The sequence below is a fragment of the Marmota marmota genome, unplaced genomic scaffold (assembly GCF_001458135.2).
Source record: "Marmota marmota marmota unplaced genomic scaffold, marMar, whole genome shotgun sequence".
Lineage (NCBI taxonomy): Eukaryota > Metazoa > Chordata > Mammalia > Rodentia > Sciuridae > Marmota > Marmota marmota.
Genome location: NW_026000119.1, coordinates 8,982,104 through 9,000,345, shown reverse-complemented (window position 1 = coordinate 9,000,345; position 18,242 = coordinate 8,982,104). Strand labels below are relative to the sequence as shown.

The window sequence follows — 18,242 nt, the reverse complement described above, 5'->3', positions numbered from 1 at the left end:
TAAAGTAGATTGGTCATTTTTTAAATTTTCCTTGTAAGCAGGGGCAATAGAAGTTCACTTTTAACAACAATTTACTTCAGGTTCTAGGAAATTTGGTTCTCTCTTTATTTTGCAGAAGATAACTTAATTTTGGTTTGGTTAACTTTATTATGAATGGCTCCATTTTGATTTTTAATTGGGTCTCTGGGGACCTGGTACAGAGCTCAGTCCGAAACAAGGCCTCTTAGTTTCTGTTGTTCAAGCTACCCAGCCTGTGGCACTTATTATGGCAGCCTTACCTAATGAATTGTCATGGTTCCCTAGGGCAGGAGTATTCTTCCCACCCCACTGATTTCAGGCCAGGCCAATGCCAAGGTTTCGCCAACTGAATGTAAGTGGGTGGTTGCAATGCAACATTTGAAGCTAAGGTCTTAAGATACATGGCACCTCTGTATCAGATGTCTTGGAGATGTCACTTTCTGCCAAGAGAAGAGCCTGGCAGCTGGTGATCCTCAGCCTAGATCCTGAAATGGAAATGTGCAGACCAGGCCTGAAGTTGACTAGAAGCCTAGAAGCCAGCCTAATTGAGCTCAGCCAGTCAAACCGAAACTGCAGCCAGCCTACACCCATCAAGGTGAAATAGATGTTACTTCAAGACAGTGAGATTTGGGTGCTATGTTATTCACAGTTGCCTAATAACATAAGCCTGATAAATAAAGTGGCTACAGCTAACAGGCAGACTCCTATTACCTTGTAGCCATAACAATCTTCAATATGTTAAAGGAGAAAAACTGTATTTCCATAGCAGAAATTATTAAAAGACACAATAAAGATAAAAGCACAGACTAAAAATAAATAAACCAAAATGAAAACAGTTATTAACTCTAAGCGTTGGGACTTTGGATCACTGTTATTTTCTCCTTGATGAGATTTTGTATTTTCCAACTTTTAAAATAATGAGTAGGGAAATTAATATTGAGAAAATTTTAAAAATAAAACTGAGAAAGGAAAATGGGGTCCATTGGTACAATATCATGACACTAGTGAAACAATAAGAATCAGATTGCAAGACGGAGAAGAGGCAGGAGGATTGGGAGTTCAAAGGCAGCCTCAGCAACAAGAAGACACTAAGCAACTCAGTGAGACCCTATCTCTAAATAAAATACAAAGTAGGGGCTGGGGATATAGCTCAGTGGTCAAATGCCTCTGAGTTCAGTCTCTGGTATTATCCCCTCCCCCACAAAACAGCATCAGATTGCAAGCAAAGCAGCCCCTGCTCTCCCTGTCAATCCTCTGACAAAGAAGCTCTGAGTGACAATAAACAGAGACCAGCTTCAAAACAGGTTGGAAAAACACTGGCTATAAATGTAACAAGCACATGACAGAATGTCAACTTTGAATAGCCCAGGGCTCCAATTTAATAGAAGCAATGTTGCAAGAAAACGCAATGACACAGCTCTATTATTGAACAGAAAAAATACCAAGAATCTCTGCTGAAGAAAAACAAACAAACAAAACAAAAAACAAACAAACAACCACAACAACAACAAAAAACAACGCAAGGTGACTATGGAATAAACAAATGCAGAAAAACTTCAAGTCAGTTTGGAATGTCCAACCTTCAGTTTTCTATCCAAACGATACATTGTTCAAATACTCTTGGTCTTCACTGACTGATTTAACCCATTATGTCCCATCATCCTATCTACAGGATTCCTGTAAAAACTTACATTGAGCAATTTTATAAGTGCCCTAAAATTTTTATAGGTATTTATAGGTGTTGGGTCATAATGGGATGAGCTGAGATCAGGATGATGAGATGGAAAAAAATCAAACTATGAAATCCCTTGTGTTCTTCCAACCTCCAAGATCCTGCTCTTGACTCCTTGGCAAGTTGTTTTGATCTGTTCTGCCACACACTGATCACTTCCTGCCTCAGGTATGGGAGATATTTAATCAATCATTTGAAGCAGTTAGGAGCTTTGTAACTTTTTATCTTACCTTCTAAACAGAAGCCTAACCTATTTGAGGAAGAGAGAGAAACAGTCAGTTCAAGCCCAGAGTACAAGAAAACACTGTAACTTGAAAGGTCCTGCGGCTGATAAGAGGTATCCAACCTTTCTCTACTTATGTCAGATCTGGGTCTGGAACTCAGAGAAGCTTTTCCTCCATTCTCCATTCTCTTATCCCATCTCTGCATAAAACATTTTAATAAAATATTTATAACATACTACACATTTTAATTATACATGTTATATGGTGGAGTCTCCCGTGATAAAATACACATACAGCACTTAAAAAAAAAACAGCTCAGTTACTGGAGTTTAACCTACCTACAACTAATATGTTACATATGGGGTCTAATGTGTAAATAATATTACTTATCTTCTAAAGGATTTTGAAGATCCATAGATATTTAAAAAGTTGATTTCATTAAAATAAGGATCTCTTTTTCTTGTCCATGACGTTCCAGAAAAGGGCAAGACAATAATTTTTCCTCTTCCACAAATTGCTTGAGTGTCCCCAATAGGACAAATTCTCCCTTCCTTTGAACCTTCTGACATATTATATAAGAATTGCTGAGGCATTTGACCACTGAGCCATATTCCCAGCCCTACTTTGTATTTTATTTAGAGATAGGGTCTCACTGAAAAATTGAAGTTTCTAGGAATTAACACAAAGCATATGAATCTAGCAACCTAAAATGGAAAGAAAAATGCCACTATTCAGTATGTCAATGTATTAAGTTATCTGATGGTGTCTCAAAATGAAAAGTGCTTATCTACAAAAAGAAGAATAGGGTGTTTGTTTGTTTAATACTTCCTATAGCACCTGGGACACCTAGAACAGTGACCTCCCTGGAGAAATATTTGTTCAATCAACTAAGTATGATCCTAGGAAACATAGACACTAGCTTCCCTTGATTTTGCTTGTGATATTGGAAGAGAAGATAGTCTTGATCAGATTCCTTCAGCCAGGCAGAAAAAAACAAGGGTGGAGGCAAAGATTGGGGAGAAGCCAGGTGCAGCACAATCTGCCATTAGCCATGACTCTAGCAAGCCATCAGGGGCTATTTCAATTGTTATCACTAATATTTTAATTTGCTTGTTTAGTTAGGGAATCAAGTCTACTAAATGTTTATTTCTTTCCTGAAACAGAGGGACATGTTAAAGTCAAAGCAGGCAAGAAAAACCAGAGGACTAACCAGGCTGATTGACACTTGAGAATTCTCTTGGGTTGCATAATTCTTTTTATTTTATTTTATTTTTTAGTTATAGGTGGACACAATACCTTTATTTTATTTATTTATATGTGGTGCTGAGGATTGAACCCAGGGCCTCACACATACTAGGCAAGCACTCTACCGCTGAGCCACAACCCAGCCCACCCCCCCCAGGGTACACAGTTTTGAAGCGATTTTTTTTTAAACAGATAAAATTATTCATACACTGTGAAAAGTGTCCAGAAAAATCAGCAAGGAATTTAGAGTGCTAAATCAACCAGGGAAGTGCAATGTCAGGTGGCTGCACCTGGGGCTTCTGGAGAGCTGAACCTAGGAGCACTAAGCTCACCCTGTTTTGCAAGAATAAATGAAGACTAGAAGGAACCGGTTTTCTTTGTTTCCATTCCTTCTCCCTCCCTTAGAGTTTATCAGTAGCATTTTATAGAATCTGATTTTCACTTAAAAAAAAAAGGAACAATTATTTTTAGGGTAACTAAAAAATTAAAATCTTTAAATTATCTTTATTTCCCCCACTTTATCTGCTCATTGTGTTCCCACACAGGTATGCTTTACATCTGCTTTTTACATTTAACATAGATCATTAAGTACGTTGCTTATATCTATGTAGTCTTTTTAATTTTTTAATTGCTTTTTTTCTAACCTAAACTATAATTTTCTAAGTCATTCTTTTCCTGTTCCACCTTCCGGTTATCACCCCTCTCCGCCCCCTCCAGGGACCAAACCCAGGGCAGATACTGCTGGAAAGAGCTTTACCATTGAGCTGCACTCCAGCCCTTGTTTCCAGTTTTATGTTAACAGCTTGTTGTTTGGGGCTGGAAGAGAGGACCAACCGTGATTAATGACTCCTGCCCGGGCCCCCTTGTTCTGTTTCACGTTTGCTGAGTTGCCTATATTTCACCAGACTCACTGGAGTGACATGATCTGTTTTTGTTTGTTTGTTTTCTTCTTTAGACCATGCCCTGACATCCTCTTAACCCCAACCTGAAGATGGTAATAACTAAGACCACAAGCATTTACTGAGCCCTTTGATTAGGTCCTGAGATACACACACAACTGGTCTCAATTAATCCTTATCTTGCTCCCAGTCCACCCCTCCTCCCATTTACACTGGTTTAATCTTCTACAACTCTTTCCTGTGTCAACTCAACATAGGCAGTTGGCACAAGGTCAGGAGTGTCAAATAAAAACCAAATCTTTGGTGAGGAGAGACTATTTGAAAGGATTATTGCAAGGAATATTTGAGAGACAGCTCTAATAATGATATCTCCAGCAATCTCAAGGGTTAGGCAAAAGAGTTTTCTACAGGAAGGAGTCAGGTCCAGAAGAACAGGGTATGGGAAGAATTAGGGTGGATGCGAGTAGTGGGATCAGACAATGATCAGTGATTTCGCCTGGAGACCAGCCTATATGCTGACAGCCATCACAGTTCATGGGGAATTTTATAGGGAGACAAGACTTCAGATCTCCTTTCTTAGTTATAGATAACCAACTCCAAATGATGACTTCATGAGAATCAGCAAATGTGAGTGAACAGATGTTTCACTGCTCAGGTTTATCTTTTGGTTTCCATCCAGCTCTTAGGTAACCAAAGATCCAAAGGAAAAGTGGGAAAGTTTCCAGAAGCAAGGAATGAAGGAAGACAAAACCATTTCCAGAAAGGGGGATACGCCATGCTGTTCAGGCATCTATGAATAGTCTGACTTGAACTCGTCACTCCAACTTTTAGGATAGAAATAAACATTTGGTAGACTCGAGTCCTTAACTAAATAAGCCAAATGAAAACACTATTCACACACACACACACACACACACACAAAAACCAAAAAACAAAAAAAAAAAACAACAAAAAAAACAATCCTTGATAGCAGGCCAGAGTCACAGCTGGCGGCAAATTCTGTTCCACCCGGCTTGGCTGTCCCTGGTAGGCCACCTCTCAGGGTAGTTCTCTGCCCTGGCAGCTTCCTACTTGAGTGGATGACATCCAACAAACTCACCCACTTCTTTTATTCCATTCGAATCTCCCCTTCAACAGTGGTGCTTTTTATGTACTTTTCATATGTCTCTTCTTCTCCACCTCACGGCTGAGGGTCGTCAGGGAACCTTCTCTAAACCCCGGGTACACCGGGGGCTCTGTGTTTGTGCACTGGTGCGCGCCCTTGCGCACGCGCGCGTCCCCTCCACCGCCCTCCATCGCCAAGTCCGCAGGGAGAAGGGGAAGCAGAGAACAGAGGGGAGTTGTAAATACAGTTGGCTGCCAGCGTTTCTAAAACAGTTGCATCTTTATTTTTTATCTTCTCCTGAGTTTCGGCTCAGAAGAGAGTTACCATCAGTACCACTTGCCAGCTGCTAGAGTTAGGGGCTGCACAAGGCTTTACTTACGTTATGAATTAATTCGAGTCGCGCAAAATAAGAATTCCCTTTTTTTTTTTTCGGTTTGTATAATTCTGTAAACTTTCCCACTGCAGTGACATTTCAGAGTCACAGGAAAAAGAGAGAGAGAATTTACCCCTGTATTCATGCTATCGCTGTAAACATGTGGGTTTATTTTTCTCTGGTCTTTTATCTACATATATATAAATTAAGTCAAATTTGATCAAGTCCAGGTCTGTAAGTGTTGCAAAGCCTGTGCTTGGCCACTCCACAGCACCCCTATTTACAGTTACAGATTTAGCAAATAAAAACACAGATTTTCCAGTTTAAATTGAATTTCATATAAACAACAATTTTTTTTTTTGAATTGGTATGTCCCAAATAACACATGGGTTATGTAAACAAAATGCTTTAATCCCTCTGAGATGCATACTGAAGGATTTAGGGGCAGAGTGTTTTGATGCCTGTATCTTATACTTAAATACTTTCCCCAAAAAAGTGTACATGAGAGAGATGAAATAAATATGGCAGGATGTTAACAACTAATAACTCACAGTGAACAGAAATATTGCAGGACACATACTATCACTAAAACATTTGTTACCATGTGGAATTCAAATTTAACTGTACATCTTATAGTTTATCTGGCAACCCTACTCCCAGAGGGACTGTAAAACTACAGAAAAGCCATAAATTGATCTCTTACTTCCGGAGGAGTCACCCTGATCTTTTGAGGAAAGGAAACCAGGGCAGCTCCCCACACAGGAGGAACCAAGAAAGGGTGAACTGAAACCTAGAGCTCCTGGTGACTGCTCAGTCCCCCTTATGCTAATGTATCCAGAGAAAACCCCTCTAACCCTTGCCACCCAAAGAGGTCCAGAAGAGGGCCCTGTTTTGATTTAAATTTCCAATTTCTGCCCCAGATATTAAACATGTACTCCCAGACTTTGCTCTGCAAGGGAAGGACTGGGAAACTAACAAATAATAACCTTAAGCTCAGGCCTGGAGAATGTCTGGCACAAGAAGGCATTCATTCTGTCAGATACAAGGAGCCAGTATCCCTGGTCACAGCCCAGTGCCAGCCTAAACTTAACACCATGGCTTGGGAACAACTGATCCCCTTCTCTGAGGATTCTACCTCAGTGACAGCCACCGGATGAACCTTGTAATCAGCTGAGTTTTCTTCATTAAACCAATTTTTAAAAATCAGCATAATTGATCCTAAATCAATTTTACCATGTGACTTTGGATGGCACTAAATGTGGTCAAGCAGAACATGATGAATGTTTCCAAGCACAATACTGGGACACTATCAGTAAAAGAAATATTAGAATGATGACCAACTTATGTGCTGAATTTGCAGCATCAACAGCCAAACTTATAATTTATTCTGAGAATTTACTTTTCTGTTTATCATCCAATATGTATATAGTGAGGGCTTTCAATATGTCTGACAGGCATAAGCCTGTTTAGGTGAAGACACAAAAGTCCCACTGACTTATAATCAAGAAAATATTGCATTTCATCAGGTAAAAATACCTAGATATCATGATAAATTATCAATCAACAGGAATTTGTATACTGATATTTAGAAGAGACAGTTAAAAGCTGCAAATCATATTACTTCAAATGTTCAGCAAAGAATCAAGTGCTGCTTTCAATCTCTACTCACCTAAGAAGCTACTGATGGTTGTTTACCTTAAATCAAGCAAACTGTTCCTCTGTCCTTCCCTACCCACTCCATCTTGCTTGTAGAAAATTGGGACAATGAACTAAAAGGAAGAAAATTTATTTGCCCTGTCATCCATGCTATCACTATTAACAGGTGGATTTATTTCTCTCTGGTATTTTATATATGTGTATAAGTATATTTTGGATAAAATGAAGATCATAAGATATGTATTATTTCATATCAACTTTTACTCGCCCTTTTATACACGGTTATTATTAGGTTTTAAAAATATTATTTTAATATCTGTATGCTTTTCCATTGCAGTGATAAATCAGTTTACTTAGTCATTCTCTTATTATTGGATATTTGTGGGGTTTTTTTTTCATACTGCAGCAAATGTTCTTGAATATCTTTGAATATCAAGTCATTGATTAATTTCTTAGAATTAGTGGGTCAAAATTGTCACAAACAGATGAGCCTGTAAATATTGTCAAGTTATTTTCAGAAAACAGTTTATGAGCAATTACCTCAGCATTTCCACATCAATACTGATTTTAAAAGATTTTTAGAAATTTTTGATTATTTAATAGTGGCAAAAGAGCATCTTGGATTACTAGGAAAGTATGATATTTTTGATTATGATTAAAGTAAGACTGCTTTAAAATAAAAGTAAAGTTTCCACCAGCATAATCTTAAACTTGAATGAACAAAAAGCAGATCAGAGGCAGGAAAGAAATCTCCATGAGTGGATGACAATGGGCAGGGAGTCACTGACCAGGCTGTGGCCTGATGTGTATGCGATAGATCAGAGGATTAGGTTCGACTGCTGACCACCGACATGATTTAATATAGCCACAAGTCACATCACCTCCAAGTTGGTCTGAAGATGACCTTTCAGGAAGTTAATGTCACAAGAGTTGTTGAACAAACTGTCCTGGTGTAAGCCATTCCAAATGACAAAAATAAGCACTTAGGGAATTGCATTAGACTTTGATGGCAATCAGCTATACTTTTAAGAAAACTTTCATGACTCAAGAGCACTGCTAGTCACTGTTTCAGGGCAACAGGATGACTTAATAATTAAACACAACTTATACATCCATGCTGCCATTTATAGAGTCTAAATTTACCTAGAGGTGATGCAGACCTGGCTGAATAGTGTATAAATGGATCTTATTGGATTTCAGATTAATAAAACTTACCAAATATCGAAATATCTGTTGTTTTGCTTTGTGTTTAAAAATTTCTCTCTCAATTAACCAAACCCAAACCAGACTCTTATAGTTATTTAAGAAATGCCCACTACTCAACATTTCTCTCTTGTGCTAAAAGAAATAAGCTGCCATTATTATTCTATCCTTATTTTAACTTAGGAACCAAAATATTGGCATTCATTGTTTTTGTAGCACTGTTGTTTAACTCATTTGGCTTTAATTGCAACTGTCATGATTTTAGCTAATGAGATCTGAGGCTAGTTCATGAGTGAGCTGCTGCTCTGTCTATAAAGTCCATACAGGACCATGTGGAGGAATAGCTATCCCAAAAATCCTCCTGCCATGAAATACTGACTAGGGTATGTTTTTAGAGGTTTTAGGTGATTACACATGTGCAGCCAAGGTTAGGAACTGCCAGTCTAATGGGAAAAAGCAGCTACCAGAAGGGAACTTAAACATAAGACAGTAGGTGAGAAAAAGAATTTTAAGGTTTGAATAAACAAGAAATGTGGCCAAGGGAACAATGTCCAGGTTCTATGCATAACTTGTACGTCCAGTCTTTTTTTACAACTTGTTTGGTTATGATTATATCTCTTAAAGCTGAACTATGTGATGTGTTCCTTACTTCTTATTTATACCTATGTCCTCTCTTCTTTCCATTACTGATTATCAGAAATTAAGTATAAAAAGAAGATTCCCTTAAAATGGACTTGCAAGGGGGGGGGTATTGAAAAGGACACAAAATTTCAGTTACACAGAATGAGTAAGTTCAAGAGATCTGTTGTATATCATGGCGACTATAGCTAAATAGCAATGTATTTTATGTGTAACTGTATTTCAAAATTGCTAAGAGAGTAAATTTTAAGTTCTTTTTTTTTTTTCCAGCGGGGTGAGGGATATCAGGGATTGAATCCCAGGGCCCTTAACCACTGAGCCACATCCCCAGCCCTTTTTTATATTTTATTAGAGATAGGGTCTTGTTTAATTGCTTAGGGACTCGCAAAGTTGCTGAGGCTGGGTTTGAACTCGAAATCTTCCTGCCTCAGCCTCCAGAGTGGCTGGGATTACAGGTGCACCACAGCACCTGGCCCAGATTTTAAGTTCTCACCATTCAAAATAATAAGTATATGAAATAATACATGGGTTAATTAACTTGATTTAGTCATTTTATGATGTAAACATACATCTAAACATCTTGTTGTATACTATAAATATATACAATTTTTTAAACATTTTAATCAGTAAAATAAATTTTAAAAAATAGGACTTCTGATGAGTGATGACATTACTATAACAATGGCATTGTGCTTCAATCTTTCCGGACAGGGTGTGAAAATCAGTGAAGAGGTTAGATGGATGAAAGAACTCACTTCTAGGTAGAAATATGCCCTGTCCCATTTTTGTTAAACAAGTGACCCTCTTCAAGCTGTCTTTCGATTTCTCTCTTTTGGTAAACAGGGTCAGATACAGAGAGCTATTTCTCTATTCTAAAAAAGACAACAGAGAAAGCATGATGACAAGGGTACCTTTCTTGGGCATTGGAATCTAAGAGGGTGTTAATGACAGTGGATGCTGTGGTAGGAATGTCTCTACTAAATGTCTCTGTTGAAATCCTCACCCCCAATGTAGTGGTGTAGAAGGTACTTTGGGGAAGTAATTAGGTCCTAAGAGCACAGCCTTCATGAATTGGATTCAATGCCCGTATAAAAGAGGCTGCTGTGTGAAGCTATTGACAAGACCTCCATCTATGAGGAAGCAGGCCTTCACTGGATGTCAAATCTGTCAGTGCCTTGACTTGGACTTCCTAGCCTCCAGAACTGTAAGAAATACATTTCTATTGTTTATAAGCCATCCAGTCCTTGGCATTTTGTGGAAGCAGTTCAAACTGGCTAAGACAGCAGAGAACAGGGAAGGCAGGTTCCAACTAAGGGCTGGTCCCTATCTTCATGGACCGCTGCCACACAAGACTTGGTGGGGCCAGCACTGCAGAGTATCCACAGGTTCCAAGAGAAGCTAGAAATCTGGATCACTGGGTGAAATTTCCAGATCTTTTCCCCAACCTCCAATTCTGGAGATTGAACCTCCAGAGTCTCACATGTGCTAGGCAGGCACTCCACCTCTGAGATACATCCCCAGCCTTTTAAAATTTTATTTCCAGACAGACTCACTAAGTTGCTGAGGCTGGCTTTGAATTTGTGATTCTCCTGTCTCAGCCTCCAGAGTAGCTAGGATTACATGAATGTGCCACCAATCACAGAAGTTTCCCAATTTTAAATGTATAAGCCATTCATGAGGCAAATATGTGACCACTGTCCTATAGAATGGGACAAATGTAAAGCTAAATGACAACATGCAAATAAAATCATTCCCAAAGATATAAATTTCATCCATACTTCCATTCATCCAATAATTTTTATTGACATCCCCCTTTTTTTTTTTTCAGTGCTGGGCCTTAACCATGCTTGACATGTGCTCTATCACTGAGCTACACCCCCAACCCCTGACCACCTGTTTTGTATAAGGTATTGCATTTGACAGTATGAGAAGATGGTATAGAATTAAATAAGACAGGACCTCTACCTTCAGAAAGAGATTTCAAGCTAGTTTAAAATGCCAAACAATGTCATATGGATTGAAAATCCTTGCAGGGATGCAGCTAGAAGGGAATCATTGAAATTTAATTATAGAGATGCAGATATTCTCATTTAATTTGAACAGCACACAGCTAAAGACAGGAGATATGCAAACAATTGTTTTTAACACTGGGTTAAACTATTATTTTTAACACTGGGTTAAAAACAGTGAACCCAAACTATTGTTTTTAACACTGGGTTCCTGGGGACACTTGAAGGACACAGTCAACAAATAACACACTTAAAAAAAAATCTGGTGGTTTGAAAATGTTAGTAGTATAGTTTCCAAACTGGTCTTACAGAAACGTAAGACAAGGAAATTATGTATTTTAAAAATTATTCTAAAAATTAACATAGTTAAATGAAAACTGGATCAGTATAGTGTGTAGACACCTGGGATCTCAGGGGATTCCACAAAGTCAAAACTATCATAATAACACTGAGATAGTGTTTGCCTTTTTTACTTGCATTCTGAGAGTAGAGTGGAGTTTTCCAGATGCTACCTGACATGTAACATTTCCTTGCTCTAATGGTTACTGGAGTATGTGTGTGTTCTTGTGTTTGAAAAAGTTCTTTAAAAATATCAGTTTTAATTTAAAAAAATTTTTTTTGTAGTTGTAGATGGACAGAATGTCTTTATATTATTTATTTTCATGTGGTGCTGAGGATGGAACCCAGTGCCTCACAAATGTTAGGCAAGCGCTCTGCCACTGAGCTACAGCCCCAGCCCACTAGTTTTAATTTTTAATAGTGTAAACATCAATAGATATAACCCACAGAAACATAAATTATTTGGGATCCTCAACATTTTTTTAAGAGGTTAAAAAAGATAGAGGCCAAAATATTTGAATTGGATTACAAAGTCAGTAAGGGGAGGCATGGTATCTTGTTCACTGTTAATCCATTCTGCCTTGAAAATGATACACACTCTGTCAATATTTGCTAAATAAACGAATGACTGCTAAAGCATATACCTAAAAGTGCTTTTAGAAATAGAAAGCAAATAGCTTCAACAACCTTTATTTTCCTTTAGATACTTAGTTACCATCTCTGATTAAAAACAGTCCCTTTCTCAGTGTATTGTGTATGAATAGTACATATCTTGATGATAAAGTCCACAAATGTCTCCTCACTTGGCCAACCTCCTATGTTATCATTAATGAGCTTATTCCCACCTGCTGATTCTTCTCTGGGAAACAAGCAAATGTCTGGTAGAACAGATGGTCGGCCCCTTTGCTGTGGCCTGACAGTCTGAAATTTTGCTCTTTATTAAGCAAAGCAAAAAATTTTCATAGGCAAAAACTTCCCCTCACCCCAATCTTTGCTTTAATTTAATTTGGAGAATGGTAGTAATTATTAGTAGTAATATCCTCAACTAGAATCCCCATCTCAAGAAATGAAGATATGGGCTACTATAATCATTATCCAAACTAGTAATGGATTTCATGGTTAGCTCTTTAACTTGATTAACGGGTTTGGGCAAGGTCTGCTATTTTTTACATTTTCATAAGCGATTTTGCATCTCCCTAGAGTCTGGGTACTATGCTGAGAACTACTGGTCTACTCCATTGCCATAAATATTAATAATAGGTGCATTTGTGGTCAAGGTGGAATAGTAAGAAGCTGAAAGAAACATACTATGATTGTGCTATCACAAGATCATATTTCTAGAAGCCAGCAAAGAGTTGCATAATTTTGCTTAGGAATCAAAGAATCCTGCAAGGAAATAAATGATATTGCCTTTGTAGGTTGGTCATTTCTGCTTGTGCTGAGTCAACCACATCACTCTGATATAAACCCAGAAAGGCGAAACTAAGCGTTGAAGCATGACTATGGGAGTCTCAGCAGCTGGAAAGCCATGCAGAGGTGGAGCTTGGGAAGCCCCAGATGCATAAACAGCTAGGGCAGGATGAGTCAGAAGAGGAAGCTGGTTGGTGGAGAAAGAAAAGGAACGAGTGGGAAAGTATGCCTGGTTCCTGCTGACTTTCCAATTTTTACTGTACTCTCAGGAGGACTTAATATGCTGTGCTTCTCATCCTTAGGTATCTAAGGGCTCCCCCCTCCAGCTTAGCTTGAGCTAGCTTGAATAGACACAGCTCTTAAAGAGCATGAGACCTTTTTAATGCCAAAGAGTGGAAGTCAGCGCAGTATATGAAGACAATGTGACACGGAGTGGGGGTGGGGAGGCATAGAATTTATTGTCCAAATCAGAAATCTTTTGGAGGAAAGAGGGTGCTAATATTTAAACCAGAACAATAGGTACCGGGCAGGATGATCCTGGGCAAAGAGAACGTGTGGCCATCCTTGAGGTGGGGAAAGTGGGTTCAGTATCAGGAGACCCAGCACACATGCCTAACTCTACCCCTACCTCTCCATTGGACTGTAGGTAAATTACTTACTTTCCCTAGGCCTCACTTTGCTTAAATGCAAAATAACATATAAAGCAATCTCTTCATTTTTCTGATTAAGAAAAAAATTGTAATGAATGATATATTCACGTATGAAAATTTCACAGTGAATCTCATTAATTTGTACAATCAATATGTTCATAACTATAATTTTAAAAGACAAAAATATTAGATATAGAAACTGGAGAAAAAGAAAAATCTTACATTAAGATTCTAAGTTTTCCTAGCTTCCAATAGAACCAACTCAGGAGATAAAGTATATACCCAGGAAGGAGCCCTCTAGGATAATATATAGCTGATCGCCTTTACATATACAGCAACAAAGTTGTTTTACTGCATTGACTTTAAAGAAGAAGACTTAATGAAAAATGATAAACGAAAATCAAAAAGAAGACTCCATATATTCACCAACCAAAGCTACTTGGTTAAAAATGACTCTATTTTATTTCTTGAGACATTAGTAGAACCCTTGAAAGTTGCTACATTCCCAAAGAGGCCAGCTACTACTCATTTGCCCAAAGCCTCCATCCAGGTGAAGGGTAAGTGTGTTTGTCCTGTTCATTTGCTATACCCTGCCTTGGCCTGTGAAGAAGAGGTAAAAGGTATGAAGTCTCTTTTCCTCTCATTGATTTTCTTGCCAACCCATTTCTTGTTAGCCTAAGGTTAGTTCCACACTCCTGTTTCTATTAAATGTTCAAACTGTCAACAAGTCTGCAGGGATCAAGAGGTAAATTTACTATTCTGAGGTGTATAACTGCCCCTAAATAAAAGTCACTGTGCCTGTATCATAGAATCTCAGAAATTTGGAGCTAGAAGGAATTTGAGTTACCATAGAAGCTTCAGTCAACAGATGAGATGGGCATGGTGGCACACGCCTGTAATCCTAGGGACTTGGGAGAATGAGGCAGGAGGATCACAAGTTAGAAACAACTTAGTGAGACTTTCAGCAACTCAGTATAGTTGTTGATCCCTAGTATAGTAGTAATAGTGGTAGTAGTAGTAGTAGGAGGAGGAGGAGGAGGAGGAGGAAGAGGATGAGGAAGAGGAGGAGGAGAGAAAACTATAGCTAAACACAATAACAAATGTTAATGTTCTGGCATTGTGTGAGGCACTAAGCTGATGGCTTTACAGAAATAATTTTATTTCATTATTTGACAACCCAATATATTCTTATTATCCTCATTTTCAAAATGAGAAACCTGAATCTTTCAGGGTTAAATGATTTGCTACTAGGAAATTTGTTTAATTAAAAAATAAATTTAAAATAACTTGCTATTTAGTTTACTCAACATAATCCAAGTATTTGTAGGTGACAAAAGGATTTGAGTCTAGTTCTGCTGTTTCTCAGGGCACTCTTCTTTCCATTAAAACGATCAAAAGTGAGACAACAGTGGTTCAGTTTTGGAGTGCTTGCCTAGCATGTGCAAAGCTCTGAGAATAAAATTAAAAAGGGAAACAGCAGGCATTTATTATGTCCCTACAATGTAGCAGGCACTGTGCCAGATGTCAAGACAATTGGTTGGGCTACTACATGAAATACAACATGAAATTCTTCCTTCTCCCTTGTAAGAAGAAAAGGGTTTGCCGGGTCTCTACACTAGGTCTTTAGGAAAGTTCAAGTGCTTGATAGAAAAGGCCTTGTTAATGCCATAATGTCCCCCAGGAAATGAATATATGGGCCCAAAAGGAGGAAGGTACTACAAGGCCTCTTTTGCAAAGCAGAACATTGAATAGCAATTATTACAGGGCTTGCCCAATACAAGGCAGTCTCCAGTGAGCCAACACAGGCTGTTGGTACAAGAATATTTTAGTTTTTTCCACTATAGTCACTGGCCATCATAAAAGTCTCCCTTTAGTCACCTATGGTCACTGCAGAGCACAAGGATAATGTTCACTTTGAGATAAATTATTCTTACAGGAATTACTGTACTAATTACTTCTCATAATTAGCCAAACTATGCATTTGAACTTCATCCCTTTTCCCTCTCCTTTTTTTTCAATGGACAACTTTCCAATGAAAACACTAAGAACTAGAAATAGAAGAGTGGATTCAATTACAACTATATAATAGTCAAATTATGAAAGAATTATTACATGATAATACTAATAGGAATATAATGACTGTCCTATATTGGTCATGTGTTTCTTGCCTGAGATTATGTAAAATTCTACATTTGCCCCATAATACTATGCAGAGGCAGATTCAGATTTTATGGGTCCTGAACCTCATATAAATTGAGGGGTCCTTCCTGGGAATAAAAATTGGGATACAGAATTAGGTACAGGGCTTTGGAAGGGCCTCTGCAAGTGAGGGATCTAAAGCTTAAGTTTTATGAGCCCCATAGTAAATATACCACTGTGTCCAAAATACTAACATCTCTCATTCCTACTTTTACAAGTAATGAAACGGAGGCTCAGAGAAGTTGCCCAGAGGAAAAAACTTGAAAATGGCAAATTTAGGATCTAAATACAGTGTGTCTGACTCCCAATCTCATGTACGCTTTCATCGTGTGTCTTCTAATAAAAACAAAATTGCTATCATGTATTAAGTACTAACTATATCCCAGGAAAATCATATCCATTTTCTTGAATAATTCTTATAACCGTTCTACGTACACTATTTGTTATTATCTCCATTTACAGATAGGGGAAATGAATGAAGAGGGATTAAACAACTAGTCCATGGTCACCCAGCTAGAACCTGAAGCCAGGATTCATTCCCAGGAGTTTTTATCTGCAAAGTCCTTACTCTTTCCCACTGTCCTGTGCTACCTTGTACCCTACAGATTATCCAGGAAAGAGTGAAAAGAGTGAAAAGGTAAGGTGTGTCCTCTGGTTGAGTTACAACATTCCTGAATCTGTTCACTTAAACTAGTCTTAACCTTTTATTTCAGACATCCCATTGTACAGTGCTACAGAGCTGGGGTTGGTCAGTTCTAAAGGACCCCTGTACTGGAACATCAGTCTTTGGCCATTCCTTATGGAGAAAATCAACTGGAAAAACCTATACAAACTTAGGTATTAGGCTGCCTTATAGCAACACTCCACCTGCAATCCGGGCCAACATGAAATGGAGACCCACAGGGAATCTGAGGGCTGGCTAGAGCTGAGGAACTGGGAAGATCACTCACCCTATCTGGCTCCCCTGAAACAATTCTTTAAAGCCATACAAGAAAATTCACATATCAACTATCAGATTACTTAGACCCTAAAAACAAGGGTTTACATCCTCAAACAAATCCTGTGAAATCTTGATTTGAATGTGGAGAGAAAAGATTTGCTTTATTTTGTTCCTGAACTCGGTGCTCAGGAAAAGAATGGTCTTTGAGAAGCTCAGACAGTAGACCTTGTCTTCCCTTGGCAATGTGAACTTGTGAAAAATTAAATGATGCTTTGCCATGGCACTTTCTTTAAAAATTGCCTTTAATTGTCAGATTCCAAGTAATTGATTACTTCTCAAAACCTCTGTTAGAGGGAGATAGCTGTTATCACCTGGAATAAAACAACTTTACTAACCAGGAAGTAGAGTAACTCAACCTGGACAAGGCCTGGACTCTATTTTATCTAGCTGATAACAAGTGTAGATCAGTGGTATAAAAGCATGAAATTGTTGGTGCTAAAAAAGAAAGGCTGCTCCAGTGACTTGAAAAAAAAAAAAAAGGAAAAAGATCCCAGTACCTTTCTCTTTCCTCTTTCTACATGGCTTGGTGGATGTGGGTGAAAGGGCAGAGGAAATGACCAGTTAAGTCAAAGGATGGAGAAGGCTCCTGACATAACTAGCTTTGCAGCCTACTCATGCAAGGGGAGAGACAGGTCCCAATTCCTAGAGGGATCTACATGCACCTGTGCCTGAGAGTGGTGGCTGTCTAAGAAAGGCAAGAATGATGGTGAGACAAGGTGACACAGGTTGTTGGTGCAAGATACAAAGCTGCTAAGTCTGTGTAAGCAGATTTTGATGGATGAAATGTCACCTAGTCCAACGACTTGGTCTGTCTACTCCAACTGCCCTACCCAGAACAGGAAGGCAAGAACACAATAGACCACACACCCACTTCTCCTCCCCAGCCCTACACCACTTCAAAGGCTAGGCAAGCAGCTAACATAACCTGCCTCTTCTGTGGTGTCTTTCATTTACTTTTAGTTCTTCATGAAACAGAAAAACAGTTTGGGTCCAACAGAGATTGAGGTGTGTGAGGGGGGTAGGGAAAGATACAAATGGCAATCTAAGTGCAAGCATTTTTGAAAAGTCAAGAGTCACAGTCCAATTTGTTATTATGAAAGGAAACACAGTCATCTGCATTCCTCTCGCTCCATCTCCATCCTTTAACCCTCTCTACAAAGCACAGGAAGAAAGGAGGGTCCCCGTCTGGAGGGTTTGACCAGGTGCAGGTCTTCTCTGCCCGCGGTCCAAGTGCGAGGGTGTCCTGGAAACACACACACACACACACACACACACACACACGCCCCGTACCGCTCACCTTCTCGATCGTCTGGTCCACGGCCTTCTGGAAGACCCGGGCCACTAGCAGCGTGACACCAGTCACCAGCAGGAGCAAGGACAGTGTCCCCGCCGTGTAGAAGCAGCATCTGCCCATTCTGCGCGCGGCTCCCGGGCCTGGTCAGGCCGCACCCGATGCTACTCAACTGCAAGGAGGGAGGAGCAGCCTCCAAGGCCGCTGCAGTAGCGGCGAGAAGACCTGCGACCCTCTGGCGCCCGCGCCC

General features: G+C 39.1%; 1 protein-coding gene and 1 long non-coding RNA gene across 2 annotated transcripts in view; both read right to left on the bottom strand.

Moving 5' to 3' along the window:
* The window catches only part of Scarb2 (scavenger receptor class B member 2), a 58,086-nt gene extending 39,844 nt beyond the window's left edge, over window positions 1–18,242 (bottom strand). Inside the window, exon 1 of the mRNA XM_015499274.2 lies at window positions 17,999–18,242. Within this exon, the coding sequence (XP_015354760.1) occupies window positions 17,999–18,115 (117 nt within the window). The 5' untranslated portion in view covers window positions 18,116–18,242. The remainder of the gene's footprint in view (window positions 1–17,998) is intronic.
* On the bottom strand, window positions 11,307–17,992 carry LOC125611076. Its single transcript, XR_007341200.1, has 2 exons — window positions 17,199–17,992; window positions 11,307–17,162 (listed from the first exon to the last, which is right to left on the bottom strand). It is a non-coding gene; the product is annotated as an uncharacterized LOC125611076 (long non-coding RNA).